At 43.6% G+C, this 16,144-nt stretch overlaps 1 protein-coding gene across 6 annotated transcripts in view; it reads left to right on the top strand.

Moving 5' to 3' along the window:
- Nucleotides 1–16,144, top strand: part of LOC105493993 (LARGE xylosyl- and glucuronyltransferase 1) — a 634,501-nt gene that overhangs the window by 259,478 nt on the left and 358,879 nt on the right. For 5 of the 6 annotated variants that reach the window (XM_011762035.3, XM_011762030.3, XM_011762032.3 and 2 more), the window contains one exon: nucleotides 11,232–11,533. The exons of the other annotated variant lie outside the window; for it this stretch is intronic. In XM_011762035.3, the coding sequence (XP_011760337.1) occupies nucleotides 11,232–11,533 (302 nt within the window). The remainder of the gene's footprint in view (nucleotides 1–11,231; nucleotides 11,534–16,144) is intronic. 6 annotated transcript variants of the gene reach the window in all.

Below are 16,144 nucleotides of genomic sequence, written 5' to 3'. Positions count from 1 at the left end.
TGGCGTCCTCAAAAGCTGCTGTTTGCCATTGAAATCTTTCATCCTCTGTAACCCAAACCAGACATTATTGTCAGCGCTCCTCTTTTTTTTTTTTTTTTTTTTTTTTAAATCACAGAAATGCCGGGTGCAGAGGCTCACGTCTGTAATCCCAGCGCTTTGGGAAGCTGAGGCAGATGGATCACTTGAGGTCAGGAGTTCAAGAACAGCCTGGCCAACATGGTGAAACCCCATCTCTACTAAAAATACAAAAATTAGCCGAGCTTGGTGGCATGCGCTTGTAATCCCAGCTACTCGGGAGGCTGAGGCAAGAGAATCACTTGAAACTGGGAGGCGGAGGTTGCAATGAGCCGTCGAGATGAAGCCCCTGCACTCGAGTCTGGGCAACAGAGTGAGACCTTGGCTCAAAAAAATAAAAATAAAAAAGGAAAAGAAAAGAAATCACAGAACCTTTTTTGGTAAATGAATATGGCCAATAAGAATGACAATTTGAGGCTTACAGCAAGTATGGATTCACAAAGTGAGAAAAGGATAGTTTTCAACATACTTAATGTGATGAATGCAAAATAAAATTAAAAACCTTTGCTAAAAATTCATCCCATGTGGGTCTTTTGATTGGAACAAGATTTTAGCAACAAAAAAAAATCAAACCTCATTAAAAATTTTTACTGTAAAATATGATTCTTCTCAGCACATGTGATTCGCCTCACTCTTGGAACATTTTTGTGGGATTTTATAAGGGCTATGAATATTTCATATAAAATAACACATTTATTGCAAAGATTTTAAAAAATTAAATCAGTGGAAAAAACACTTATGAAATCTTTCATCTTGAGTGCTGCTAAAGAGAAAATTAAGAAATTCTATAGTATTTTCGCATCTGATTTTATAGTAAATAGCTACATTGAGGACACTCAGTTGACGCTTTGCAAAGGATAAAATCGTTATGGTTGTTTAGCTTTTAGTTTTGATGAATCTACCAACAAAGGGGATTGTGTCCAACTATGGCATATGTATGAAATAGGACTCACGGAACTAGGGAAGGAGAAAGGCTGCTTTCTCAAACTCAACCACTGGAGACCGCCACTAACGCTGGTGTTGTCTTCGAGGCTATGTAAAAAGTGATTGAAGTTTAGGGGCTAACGGGGCAGAGGCTCTTCAAAGATGACAGGAATGTGAATTTGTTGTGCTCTCACACACAGATCAACGGTCAGGATTTCCGGTGAATATCTGTTCTATTCTAGTATACACTGTTATCGTTACCCTCCAATGACGGTTTTCTAAACCACCTGGTGATCTAAGAGAAGACCTTGACTCTGCTGTCAAGTCCTTTCATTTTTCTAGGAAACAGAGCACTAAATACATTATCTTTTTTCTGGCCTTGTTTGGTGACGATTTGAATGCTACTAACAAAGCCCTTTTGTCCATACTCAGACTCCTTGGGAATATGATGGACCAGTTATAGAAGCAGGAAGATGCGGTTGCCCCACCATGGTAACAGCAGTTCAAAGACCAACTGCCTCCAACTTTCAGAACTTAGCGTATTTGGCAAACAAACAAACAAACAAACAAAAAACACAACAAAACATTTGAAGCTGGCCGGGCGTGGTGGCTCACGCCTGTAATCCCAGCACTTTGGGAGGCCGAGGCGGGCGGATCACAAGGTCAGGAGATCGAGACCATCCTGGCTAACACGGTGAAACCCCCTCTCTGCTAAAAATACAAAAAATTAGCCGAGCGTGGTGGTGGGTGCCTGTAGTCCTGGCTTCTCGGGAGGCTGAGGCGGGAGAATGGCGTGAACCCGGGAGGCGGAGCTTGCAGTGATCCGAGATCGCGCCACTGCACTCCAGCCTGGGCGACAGAGCAAGACTGTGTCAAAAAAACAAACAAACAAACAAACAAAAAAACATCTGAAGCTTTGAAATCATTGAACCTGAAGTTTCAAGAGACAAAAACTGGTATCATTGCTGGTTAGAACACACTTCAAGCATTTATAGTCTAAACCCAGGTATGGGTACAGCAAATTGGTGCTAAAAATGTCTTCATTTTCTTGACTTAATGAAGCTCTTTAAGCTAACGTTCTTGGAAATGATTTTATGGAAGACAAAAGTCAGATCTCATTCAGCCTATTATGGTGCAATGAATCCAGGCCTCTTTTTCCCTGGCACTGTGGTTGCAAATTCTTTTTAGAAGCTTGTGAGGGACTCTCTCTCTCTTTTTTTTTTTTTCAACTGTTCTTCCGTCTTTGTCAGAAGATCTGTCTCCAGGGCCTTTGCTGGAACTCAAGTTTGCTTTGGTTGCCAAAGATAACTTCCAGAAAATCACTTAGGGGAATTTTGGGGTAAAACATTCCCTGTGTACCTCGTAACAAGCGAGCAGCCTTTATGTGTCATCATTGCCATTTTCCTTCCCACAGCAAATCTGATGCCATGCTTTTGAAACTCAACGTGGACCTATGTCTTGCTGTGACTTATAAACTGCCTAGAAAGGAAAAGCTGATGACACGTTGGCAGACTCAGCTCTCCTGTGGACATCTCGTGATCAAAATTAACTTTTAAGATCAAACTGAGTTATCTGCATTTTTCTAAAATGACTTTGGCTGCAATATTTAATTTACTTTGAAATATCAAATGATATTGGATATTTGGCATTGGATGAGGGTATGAAATCTTTATGTTAATTAAAAGGAGGGCATTTTCTAACAAAAATTATAAATTGCTCAATGAAGAGACTCTCATGGAAAATGAAAAATTGAAACATTTCTTGGAATAAGATGACCTGTGATTGGTCAACAGAAGGGAGCCAGAAACCAGGGAAGCTAGATAGTCAGACAGCTGAGCTAGAAGGGAACTGCTTTTGAAGGAGACTGTCTTCCAGAAAGCAGGGGGAATGCCGAAGAGCAAAGCAGGCCTTATGCTTGGAGGAGCTAGAGTACCAGGAAATCATGTGGGTCTGGGTCACATCATGGGAGCTGCTGAAAGAATACAGTAGAGGCTTGTATAAGGGAAATGGGGTGCAGGGTCAAAGCAATACTATAATTATGTGTGGCAATGCTAAGTGTTCCTTTGCATCTAAGTTAGAGAGTTTGAGGAAATGCCTCAGCTCGCATTTCTCAACCTTGACCACACATGAGAATCCCATGGGAGTGTCTGCTTTTAAAAATGCTGAAAACCCAAAGGAATATAAATCATTCTGTCACAAAGATACATGCACACATATGTTTATTGCAGCACTGTTCCCAATAGCAAGGACTGGAATCAACCCAGATGCCCATCAGTGATAGATTGAATAAAGAAAATGTGGTACATGTACACCATGAAATACTATGCAGCCATAAAAAGGAGTGAGATCATGTCCTTTGCATGGAGATGGATGAAGCTGGAAACCATCATTCTCAGCAAACTAACACAGGAACAGAAAACCAAACACCACAGGTTCTCACTTATAAGTGGTAGCTGAACAATGAGCACATGGACACAAGGAGGGGAACAACACACAGTGGGGCCTGTTAGGGAATTGGCGGGGGAGGGAGAACATCAGGAAGAATAGCTAATGGAATCTGGGCTTAATACCTAGGTGATGGTTGATCTGTTGCAGCAAACCACCATGGCACATGTTTACCTACGTAACCTGCACGTCCTGCACATGTATCCCGGACCTTAAAATTAAATAAAAAAATTTTTTTAATGCCAATAACTAGACCCCCACCTCCAGAGATGCTATATGAATTCATCTAGGTTGGGACCTGTGCGCATTCATACTTTTAAGTTTCCCAAGTTATGTAATGGCAGCCCAGATTGAGAACCACTGGCCTGATGGACCAGGGAATGAAGCAGAAACAACCACCACAACCACAAATTAGGCTGGACTTGTTCGGAGACTGTTGAACAGGAGACATTCTGGTTTGGTGCGGAAAGAGCCATTTATCTGGAGACACTGAAGCTGGGTTCAAGACTGTCCCTCTGCCATTGTTGCTGGGATGACATTGAACTAGATCATGTGCCTGTTTCTCTCTCTCTCTTTTTTTTTTTTTTTTTTTGTTTTCATTAGTCAAATGGAAATTGTGAGAACACCCACTTCATGACAGTGTTGCATAAATTAAAATGAGACGATGCAGACACAGCACCCAAGGACATGTACTCAGGGGGAACTGACCAAGTGTTTGTTGAATTTGACGGATGACCTTGAAGTAGATAGAGTTGTTTTTGTGCCTTATCAGACTGCAAACATGGTGGAAGTAGGATTGAAGAATGTTATCCACGGCACCTGCAAGTGAGCTGACAGGAACAGGGAGAAATCGGAGGCCGGGGCACTAGCCCAGGAGACCCACACAATGTTCTAGGACAGGGTCCATAATCTCTGGCCAAAAAGTATGCCTGATCTGGCCCTCTGCTTGTGTTTGGAAATAAAATTTGACTGGAACACAGCCACAGCCATTTGTTAGGTATTTCTGTGGCCGCTTTTATGCTACAATGGCAGTCGAGTGCTTGCAGCAGAGATAGCGTAGCCTGCAAAGTAAAGCACATTGACTCTCTGGATGTTTACAGAAAAAGTTTGATGACCCCTGTTTTAGGATAAGATTAAGAGGCTTGGCTTTGGATGAGATGTTTGAAATCAAAGGAGAAGAGCAAGTGCTTCAAACATCAGGAAGGAAGAATTGGCAGGCTTCAGCGACAGATTGTACGTAGGGAGATTTTGCCATATAAAGGTTAGGGATGTAGTGTCTTTATCACGGGCAGGATGATGCAACAGGACAACTTTCCTGAAATCTGGCACTGAGTGCAAGAGTTTGCTTTCCTAGACTAGAGAGATCTGGGCCTGTCACCCCTGAAAGGCCCCGGCCCTGCCTGCATTAATGAGTCCCAGTCCTATTCATTTCAAAGTGATGGATCCCACACGCAGTACCAGATGCCAGCCCTCTGGAGAGATCCAGAGATATTCAGCACATTCAGATTGATTGAGATCATCACTTAGGACATTTTGGATGGTAAGTCCCTAATCTCTGTCACTGCACTGCACGGAGGTTGATTTTCAATTTACCTTCTTTGTTCTGAATCTTAGATGTTTTGATTCTTAATTCAGAACATTCATCTCAAGTGGATTCAGAGATTCAGAGTCGATGATAAATTCATGTTTGTTGAGAAGTTTTGCAGGGAGGAGGATGATGTTGTCAGCTTAGTTTTTGAATAATGTCTTGTTTGACATTTTAAGCTGAAAGTGGGCTGAACTGCAGATCAACACACACACGTATTCCGTGATAGAATGATACATCATGTTCATACATAGACTGTGTATATCTAAAGAGTAGAAACCTGGAAGGTAAGGTAATAGAGAAACAAAGGTAAAGGCACTAACACACAACGGATCCTGTCCATTGCTGCCTTTATGTGCCCTGACTACAGCTTCAGTGGGCTTGGGCTGGAAGAAGAGCAGGGGGTTTGAGTATTGATATGGTTTGGCTATGTCCCCACCCAAATCTCATCTTGAATTGTAGCTCTCATAATTCCCACATGTTGTGGGAGGGACGCAGCAGGAGATAATTGAATCATGGGGGCAGTTCCCTCATACTGTTCTTGTGGTAGTGAATAAGTCTCGTAAGATCCGATGGTTTTATAAGGGAAACCCCTTTCGCTTCACTCTCATTCTCTTTTTGCCTGCCGCCATGTAAGATGTGCCTTCGTTCTTCCTTCACCTTCCACCATAATTGTGAGGCTTCCTGAACCATGAGGAACTCTGAGTCCATTAAACCTCTTTTTTGTTATAAATTACCCAGTCTCAGGTATGTCTTTATCAGCAGTGTGAAAATTGACTAATACAAGTATCTACTCTGTAAGCCTGATATGAAGTAATATTTGTGTGCGTGCACACACACACACACACACACTCTTATGCTTACGCTCCCATGTCCCCCATTTTACATAAGAAGACACTGAGTCACAGAAAAGTTAAGTATTTTGCCTAAGTTATTTATTAGTAAGTGGATGAACCATAATTCAAGCTCAGCTCTTTCTTACTCCAAATACCATGCTCTTACTAATCTACTTGATTTGTTTGCTTTTCTCAGTTCTCTCTCCCTCTTCCCCAGCATTTAATATTATAATGAGATGTCTTTTAAAATAACTGGCAGTTTATGATGTGCTAGGCATTTTACACCATTTTTTACCAAAAAGTTCTAGGTGTTAGTTCTTCTCTTTCTCTCTTCTTCAAATGCTTGTTAAGTATAGGGAGCATGCCAGGACCTGGGGATGGACACTAGAGATTGGCAATGCCACTCAAGGTGTAATCTGAAGGCCGTTGTTCGTCCTTGTATTTGTCAGGGCTCTTCAGAAAAGCAGAACCAATAGAGAGTGCATATACAGCTATGTTTATTGTAAGGAATTGGCTTGCGTGATTATGGAAGCTGACAAGTTCCAAGATCTGCAGGGTGAGTCAGCAAGCTGGAGACCCAGGAGAGCCGATGTGTAGTTCTAGTCTGAGTCTGAAAGCCTGAGAACCAGGAGATCTCATGGTGTAGTTCCAGTCGAAATTCCAGCAGGCTCGAGATCCAGGAAGATTTGATGATTCAGTTTGAGTTCGAAGGCAAGAAAAAGGTGATGTCCCAATTCAAAGGCTGTCAGGCAAGATGAGTTCTCTTGAATTTGGAGGATGGTCAGCGTTTTTGTTCTATTCATGCCTTCATCTAATGGGAGGTAGCCAACCCACACCAGGGGAGGACACCTGCTTTACTCTGTCTACCAATTTAAATGCTAACCTCATCCCAAAACACCCAAAGTGATGTTTGACCATATGTTTGGGTACCACCTGGCCCAGTTGACTTGACACATAAAATTAAACGTGCCCTCAAACTGTTGCTGGTCTGCAACAAGATACATATGGAACTTGAGACTAGGCATTTAGAAGCATCTAGAGCAAGTGGACTTTGTGGCCGGCGTTTCAAGTGTATGATAATCTTGATTAACGTAGTGTAGACCAGTTTGTTTAATTCAAGTGGTGAGTTACACATGGGCCAAGCTCTATTTTACCTTTGAGTGTTAGGGGGAAATTTTTGTCCAGGATGGATTGGGGGAAGGAGAAAAACTGGTTCTTCCCCCAAGCTCCTTGGGCTTCCGTGCCTCTCCTGCTGTCTTCACCACTGGTAGTTTGAGAAATATCTGTGTGGGCACAGTTGTTTACATAGCCATAAAATCCTATGTAGTGGGCTTTATAACTGTGACCTGTACATAAAGCTTGGGGAGCGTTCCTGGGAGGGACCAGTACCTGTGAAACGTAACAGAGAAATGCAGACCGCATTGAGGGAGGCTGGCTGTTCACTACCCTGACCCCCTCTCCTCCGACTCCCAGAGAGTCAGGAGAAGCCTGAGCAAAGAGGTCAGGAGCCAGAAAAAGGAATAGTCAGGAATAAAAGCAAGCGTCAGGATGAATAAAACGAGAATGAGCTGTGAATCTGGCCAGGCAGCAGGGCCCACTGTATTCACTTCTGATCGTGCGGTGTTGGGAATCACCTGGACCTCACAGCTGTGGAGAGTTAGGGCTGAGAGGGGACTCTGAGCACATCTGCAGGACCCCGCCTTTCAGAAGGTGAAACTGGCTGAGGAGAAGGAAGGGACCAGCTCGAGACAATGGACCTTTAAAACAAACAAACCAGAAATGACAATTCTGCCATTGATTGAGCACTTCCTCCATGCCAGGAGTTGGGCACAGCATGAACGTTGCTTTTTTCAACATTGGTTCCGCTGAGACCTGGCATTAATTATTTAGTGTGGCTTCATTGGTGACAAATCTATAGGGCTTTTGAGAAATGGACACAGGATGTCGATAGCATTTCTTTTAAGCCTACAATCAGAAAATCATAATTTATGTAAATGTTTAAAATATGGGGCTTTTAGGAGATGGGCTAGAGAATGTGACCCGGCCTCTTTGGTGAAGCCTGCCCGCCTGCTCCCCCATGTTCTTGAGGATGAACCATGACCTGGCTAAGGATGAAGGCAGGAAACTCAGCAGTGCCTCCTCTCAGAGTATATCTCAAAGGAAGCCAAGGTCTGTTACCTACTTCTTCCCCCATATAACGCACAGAACAACCCTGTATTCTGAAAATACACAGTGCTTTACACCTTAAATTACGTCATCAACTCATCTTACCCATGACGTCACCTTCCCTCACTGAGAAAGGGTCACAGGAACTCCCTGATGCCAAGCGCCTCCCAGTAAGGGGCACAGTGCCCTGTATTTTGTTATCTTGCTTCAGCCTCCCATCATTCTTACTAGAACATTTTATGTTCCCATTTCACAGAAGAGAAAATCGAAGCCCAGAGCATTGATGTAACTCCTCCAATGAGGAATCTCACAGGTCCCATTTGTTAATTTTCTAGAGACCCTGAGACCTTGTTGAGCTTCCTGCATTTCTGCCCAAATGCTCCAAAATCCTTTCCCGAGAAGGAAGACCCTCTCAGTCTCCGGAGCGTCTTTACCTCTAACTTAGCACGTAAATGCAGGAGCATAGCTGAGTGCAAAGTCCAGGAGACCTTGTTTACAGTCAAGCTGCAACATAATAGGAACAGGGTTTAAACTTTAGTCTCGGTTTCTGCATCAGCAATGGGGATAACTGTTACCACTTCATTGTACTGATGGCAACCTAAGGCGTTATCAGCATGAACTACCTAGCGTGATGCAGATCCATGATAGACACTACAGAAAGTGTAACTCCTGGGGAAGCCAGAGGTTCATCTTTACCCACCCCTGCTCAAAGGGTCGATGTTGGTTGAGAAAATGCAGTTATTAATAGCTGCCTATTCTTTTTCATTCTCAGTTGTACCAAACAGGGAGACAGGTTTCAAAAGCTCGGGTTGGAGCTTGTAATTGGCCAGTCCGGTGACAATGTAACCCTAATCAACCTGTGATTTCACATCCCCTACCGATTCTGCCTCGCCCTTTGATTTCTGGTCCCAGGCAGTGCAATTCATTGAGCCATATTTGTTGCATTGATAGGAGAGGACCAGGAGCTTAGGCGTTTAACCCTGAGGTGATTAAGGGGGGAAAAAAATGAGTCATATTTGTTAAAGTCCAAAGATACAGCAAAAAGCCCTGGACAGAGGCCGTCACAAGCACAAGTGAGACCTGCAGGGTGTAATTCATCACATTCTTTGATCCTCAAGTTTGTGAGTCACAGAGACTCTCTGGGACAGTTTTGAAGCTCATGGGGTCTGGGCAGGAAGGAAAAACTTGAAGTGTGGAAAAAGAGGAGCGTTTTTTTGACAGGCAGCTGAGAGAGGATGATTTTCTAGAGATACGCTTTTTTTGCTTGGTAACCCCTGAGGTGGCTGTCAATGTAGCTGGAGCCCAGGATTTCTGCAGAGTGGAAACAGAAATTTTAAGTGATAGCTTTGGGTATGCCTTGTGCCACTGAGACTCCTGAACAGTAAGCATGCCTTGAGCATCTACTGTATACAAGGTGATTAAAATATCTTTGGGAGATGGGGTTTTTATACTAATAATTTTTTTTTCCATGATAGCTCTCTGAATAGCCTATAATGAAAGTTTATTGAAGTGGAGAGTGTACAGGCCCAGATACCAGAGAGACCTGGGTGCGAATTCTGATACCACCATTCTGGTGGTGTCACATTGAGAGACCCGCTTATCCTCTCTGTGCCTCAGTTTTTTGTACTTGTTTGTTTGTTTGTTTTTTGAGACAGAGTCTTGCTCTGTTGCCAGGCTGGAGTGCAGTGGTGCAATCTCGGCTCACTGCAACCCCTGCCTTCTGGGTTCAAGCAATTCCCCTGCCTCAGCCTCCCGAGTAGCTGGGACTACAGGTGCGTGCCACCATGCCCGGCTAACTTTTTGTATTTTAGTAGAGACAGGGTTTCACCATCTTGGCCAGGATGGTCTCGATCTAGTGACCTCGTGATTGGCCCGCCTTGGCCTCACAAAGTGCTGGGATTACAGGCGTGAGCTGCCTCACCCGGCTGTGCCTCAGTTTTTATTGCAGGGTTATATGATTGTTACATGGAGTGTTGCTGGCACTCACTTTAGTGGTAACTGTTTTTCCGGGAAAACCGTGAGATGGGTCATGCTTCTACTTCTTTTGTCCTTGTTGCCTTTAATTATTTTATTCTTGGCACGGAGCTATGCATCCACCCTTCCAGCATTTCTCAGACTTTGTGACATGTTACCACAAAGACAGGTAAGAGCCGCCTTTGCCTACATTGAACTCCCAATCTTCACAGGAAACATTTAGTAAAGCTGTTTATCAAATATAGTATGGCAGATACATGTTTTCATAGCGCTACATACAAATTATTGGAATATGTGGAAGGATATCTTGCCTGCAAATGGAGGAAGGTTTCCCCTGAGAGGTGATGCTTTCAAAACAGGATTTTGAAAGATGTATGGGAGTCTGCATAGGAAGAGCTCAATAAACTTAGTCATTATTATTCTCTTTTTTCTTTTCTTTTTTTTTTTTTTTTTGTTTTTGAGACAGAGCCTCACTCTGTCTCCCAGGCTGGAGTGCAGTGGCGCAATCTTGGCTCACTGCAAGCTCCGCCTCTCAGGTTCATGCCATTCTCCTGCCTCAGCCTTCCTAGTAGCTGGGACTACAGGCACATGCCATCACGCACGGCTTGCTTGCTTGCTTGCTTGCTTATTTATTTATTTATTTATTTATTTATTTATTTATTTATTTATTTGTATTTTTAGTAGGGACAGGGTTTCACCGTGTTAGCCAGGATGGTCTTGATCTCCTGATCTCGTGATCGGCCTGTCTTGGCCTCCCCAAGTGCTGGGGTTACAGGCATGAGCCACCGTGCCCGGCCTATTATTTTTTTATTTTTACTCCTTCTCTTCCTCTTTTGCTCTCCTCCACTTCCTGGTACTCCTTCTCCCCTCCCTTGTCTTTCTCCCCAATCCCCCCACTTTGTATTCATAGTTCTTTATTGTTAAGAAACCTACCTAGAAACATGACAAGTAGGGAGAGGAAGACAGTGCATTTAATTAGAAACAATTTTATTATGATTGCCTCCTCTAAAAGGCATATTAGTTTTTATCGCCATAATAAGTTGTTCCGTTCTCAACTTTGTTCCCAGTTCAATCTGGATGCGTTTATTTGTAACTCACTTTCCATCTGTTTCCCTTAAACATGGGATTGTGCAAGGAGCCTCACCATGTAATAATGGCTGTCTGGGGAACTTGGAGGGGCTTGAGGCTCATCCCGGTTAACGCTTCCCTGGTGTTTTGCTCCCCAGATGGAAAGCCCGTGTCTCTGTCTCCGCTGGAGTCCCAGGCGCACAGCCCCAGGTACACAGCCTCCAGCCAGCGGGAGCGTGAGAGCCTGGAGGTGCGCATGCGCGAGGTGGAAGAGGAGAACCGCGCCCTCCGCAGGCAGCTCAGCCTGGCCCAGGGCCGAGCCCCAGCCCATCGCCGAGGCAATCACTCCAAGACCTACTCCATGGAGGAGGGCACTGGAGACAGCGAGAACCTTCGGGCTGGCATCGTGGCAGGCAACAGCTCCGAGTGTGGGCAGCAGCCGGTCGTGGAGAAATGCGAGGTAAAGGGCACATGGAGCCTGGGGAGGAAGTTGTCCAAAGTCCCGATTGCCCTCACCCCTTGCAGATGCCTCCTGGAAACACAGGCAGATGCCAAGAGCTGGCATTCTTGATTCTAGCCCGGTGTGTAAGTCTGGCTTGGTAATTTTGCTGAATGGCCTGACAAGTCATTTAGCCTCTCTGAGCCTCCGTTTTCCCGTCTGAAAATGGGGATAAGAAGGCATAATCTACAGATATTAAGAGGAGCTGACTGATGGAACCTACCGCTTGTTTCTGTGTGGCTCATTTTGACATGGTCAGGGTTTCAACACCTAGCTGTCATCCTGTAGGCCCCTGTTTCTTAGACTATAGTGTGAATGGTACACCCGGAGTTATGTGGCCCAGTTGGGCAGTTCTCTTAGACCTTATTATGACTTCACTGTATAAACAACCTCTCCAATTCAGAACCACAGACTTGTTCCTTATCTAAAGCAGTAATTTGAACTCTTATAGCTTAATATCTCTTCTCCCCTTTTAGGGTATGCTTTCTTTCTTAGCAGCTCTTTGGAAATGTGGGTATTTATTGTCCTCTATTTCGTCAAATACCTGCATCCATGCTTCTATATGCAGTGAACACACATACACTCATTCTCCACTATTTCCAGTTCTCGTGGTGGAGACGAATTAGGGCATGCCTATTCACAGGAAGGCGTTTTGAGACACGGGCAAGACTGAATTCATATCCCAGCTTTAGTGGTTTAGGCAGTGAGCTCCCTTGAGCCAGTTGCGTAACTTCTGTGAACTCCAGGTATCTCATCAGTAAACTTCAGGAAATAATACCTGCTTCATGAAGTATTTGTGAGAATTAAACAGGATGGCCATATAAAGCCTTGACTAGCGCCTAGTACATAGTATATTTTCAAAATTATGGTTAGCTTTTACTATTTTTAAACACAGATAGGACCTGCTGTTTCTTTATTCCATTTTCTGGAACAAAGAGTGGTTAGACTTCAAACTCCCTAAAGAGAGAACGCTTTGCAAACTGTAGTATGCTCTTCGTGTGAACGGGATTATTAGTAATATTGCTGATACTATCCAATGTCACTAAAAAATGGCTTCCTCAGTGATGTAGACTAAGTTCTTTGGAAGTTCAGTGATGAGGGAGGAGGACAAGGAGAGCCCTTGAGGATAGGAGCATTTCTCAGATTTCTCAAGCCTGGTTGAAGTATGGATTGGTAGAGAGGTAGAGGACATCCGACAGAGGTTATCCAAAGAGGAATGTGTCATATGAGTAGGAACGATGTGAAACAAACATCCGTCATAGCAGGATTCAGGACATTGTGAGTTGGTCTTTCAGCCAAGCCCAGAGAACCCAGGCAAGGAGGTGGTTCTATTGCATCATCATCATTCATTTATTTATCCATTCATTCAGCAAACATACTGCACTCGTGTTTGGCATCTCACTCTGTTTTGTGTGTTGGGAAACAGCAGTGAACAGCAACAATAAAAAAGACAGAACCCCCTTCCCTCTGGTTCTTACATTCTGTCATCGGAGGTAGGGGGAGAGATGATAAACAAATAAACAAATACAAATGTCAGGACATGATAAATGCTGCACATTTATTCAGCCCTGACTGTATGCCAGGCCCACTGCCCTTTAGTCTTTGACAACCACTGTCAGTGGCTTGTGTTACTTAATATCTCTATGTATGAAAACGGGCATTCTGCCACGTTTACAAATTCCTTTAATCTAGGCTGGTCTGGGGAGGTCCCTAATTTCTTCTGTTCTTGCCTTGGTGAAGGCATATTTGATTTCTTTCAGGTTCTCTGCTAGCAGATCACTGCCATGGTGTTGGTTTAAGAAAGGGTTAGTTTGGATGGGAACTCTGCTACCCAGGTGAGATGGCCCAAAGCAAGCAAATTTTTTCCCCAAGTGTATTTACACTACTATGACGTAGAACCTAAAGAACAAATAAGAATCGAGGAGGGGGAAAATAAAAAAGGAAAAGGGGAAAAGAAGGCCTAAAGGAGAGAAAATGAGTTGTGTTTGTGGGGAGGTTTCTCTTCCTTCTGTAATCTCTCTAGCCAGGAGTTTCATTCAGTTTTCTGAGAAATACTCATTGTCATTTGGGAGTCCCCTGCACAATTGTGTAGACCAAAGACCATTGACTTTTGAAGCTGGGAGTTGTGAGTCTAAATCCTGGCCCCATTTCTAGTTTAATAGCTATGTAGCTTTGAGCAAGTGAGATCACTTTTCTGTGGCTCAGTTTCCTCATTTGCAAACTGTGGGTTAAAATCAAGTTCTGGGCCTGGCGCAGTGGCTCACGCCTGTAATCCCAGCACTTTGGGAGTCCGAGCTGGGAGGATCACAAGGTCAACAGATCGAGACCATCCTGGCCAACATGGTGAAACCCCGTCTCTACTAAAAATACCAAAAATTAGCCAGGTGTGGTGGCGCGCATCTGTAGTCCCAGCTACTTGGGGGTCTGAGGCAGGAGAATCACTTAAACCCAGGAGACAGAGATTGCAGTGAGCCAAGATCCTGCCACTGCACTCCAGCCTAGGTGACAGAGCAAAACTCCATCTCAAAAGAAAGAAAAAAAAAATCAAGTTCCTGCCTTGTACTATTTCAGTGGTGACAATAGATATTGGAACTTGAGGGAAACTCTAACATAGTTAGTTGTGTCAGTCTTAGATTTCACTGCAGGTTATCAAAAATCTCAGCTAACACTGGCTTAAGCAAGGTTTGCATCTTCTTTCTCATTGTGTTTAAGTTGTCTGGAGGCCATCAGTGTAGGGATGGCAGTATTGGGGATTTGGGATTTCTTTGTCTTTCACCCCAGCCTACTTGATTGACATTCCCAAGATCATCTCATGACCTATAATGATTGTCAGAGCTTCAGCTATTTTGTCCACATTCCAGCTGGCAGGAAAGAAGTGTTAAGGTGGGACATACCACTTTCTTTAAAGAACATATCTTGGAAATTTCACACTTCAGATCCTTTTAGATCCTATTGACACAACTTAGTTACAGGGATACCAGCTGCCACCTAGGTCCAAGAGACCCTGGAACAGATAGATTTTACTCAAGGAAGCCATGTTTTTTGGAACGTTCTGGAATTCTGTTACTATGGTCACAGTGAACAATGTCTATCACATGGCTGGTTCTCAAATTTAGTTGAGTGTTTGAATTACGTATCAAAAATGCATATTCATGGGACCTACCCCAGATCTACTGACTGAGAATCTCTGGGAGTAGCACCTGAGAATATGGGTATTTAACAAAATAATATATCCAGATGATTCTAAGATAGGAGAGATTGTTTGGAAACCATTGCTTTAGGCTGGGCACAGTGGCTCACGCCTATAATCCCAGCACTTTGGCAGGCCGAGGTGGGTGGATCACCTGAGGTCAGGAGTTGGAGACCAGCCTGGACAACATGGTGAAACCCTGCCTCTACTAAAAATACAGAAAAAATAGCTGGGCATGGTGGAGGGTACCTGAAATCCCAGCTACTTGGGAGGCTGAGGAAGGAGAATCGTTTGATCCTGGCAGGCAGAGGTTGCAGTGAGCTGAGGTCATGCCATTGCACTCCAGCCTGGGCAACAGAGTGAGACTCCATCTGAAAAAACAAAACAAAACAAAACAACAAAAGGAAACCACAGCTTTAAGGAGCAGCACATAGGATTGATGAATTTTCTTTATCCCTGTGTTCCTTGAAAAATAAAATAGTCATATAGGAATTCAGACCTTGAACTCATTGACTTTTTTTTTTTTTTTTTTTTTTAACTTTAAGTTCTGGAATATATGTGCAGAACTTGCAGGTTTGTTACATAGGTATACATGTGCCATGGTGGTTTGCAGTACCCATCAACCCATCATCTAGGTTTTATGCCCCACATGCATTAGGTATTTGTCCTAACGCTCTCCCTCTCCTTGCTCCCCACCGCCCGACAGGTCCCGGTGTGTGATGTTCTCCTCCCTGTGTCCATGCTTTCTCGTTGTTCAGCTCCCACTTATGAGTGAGAACATGCGGTGTTTGGTTTTCTATTCCTGTGTTAGCTTGCTGAGAATGATGTTTTCCAGCTTTATCCATGTCCCCACAAAGGACATGAACTCATTCTTTTTTATGGCGGCATGGTATTCCATGGTGTTTATGTGCCACATTTTCTTTATCCAGTTTATCATTGATGGACATTTGGGTTGGTTTCAAGTCTTTGCTATTGTGAATAGCGCTGCAGTTAACATACATGTGCATGTGTCTTCATGGTAGAATGATTTATAATCCTTTGGGTATATATCCAGTAGATTGCTGGGTCAAATGGTATTTCTCATTTGAGATCCTTGAGGAATCACCACACTGTCTTCCACAATGATTGAACTTATTTACATTCCCACCAACAGTGTGAAAGCATTCCTATTTCTCCACATTCTTTCCAGCATCTGTTGTTTCCTGACTTTTTAATGATCACCATTCTAACTGGCATGAGATGGTATCTCATTGTGGTTTTGATTTGCATTTCTTTGATGAGAAGTGATGCTGAGATTTTCTTCACATGTTTGTTGGTTTTATAAATGTCTTCTTTTAAGAAGTGTCTCTTCATACCTTCGCCACTTTTTGATGGGGTCATTT

Source organism: Macaca nemestrina, chromosome 15 (genome assembly GCF_043159975.1).
Source record: "Macaca nemestrina isolate mMacNem1 chromosome 15, mMacNem.hap1, whole genome shotgun sequence".
Classification (NCBI taxonomy): Eukaryota; Metazoa; Chordata; class Mammalia; order Primates; family Cercopithecidae; genus Macaca; species Macaca nemestrina.
This window is presented reverse-complemented; position numbering and strand designations above follow the sequence as displayed.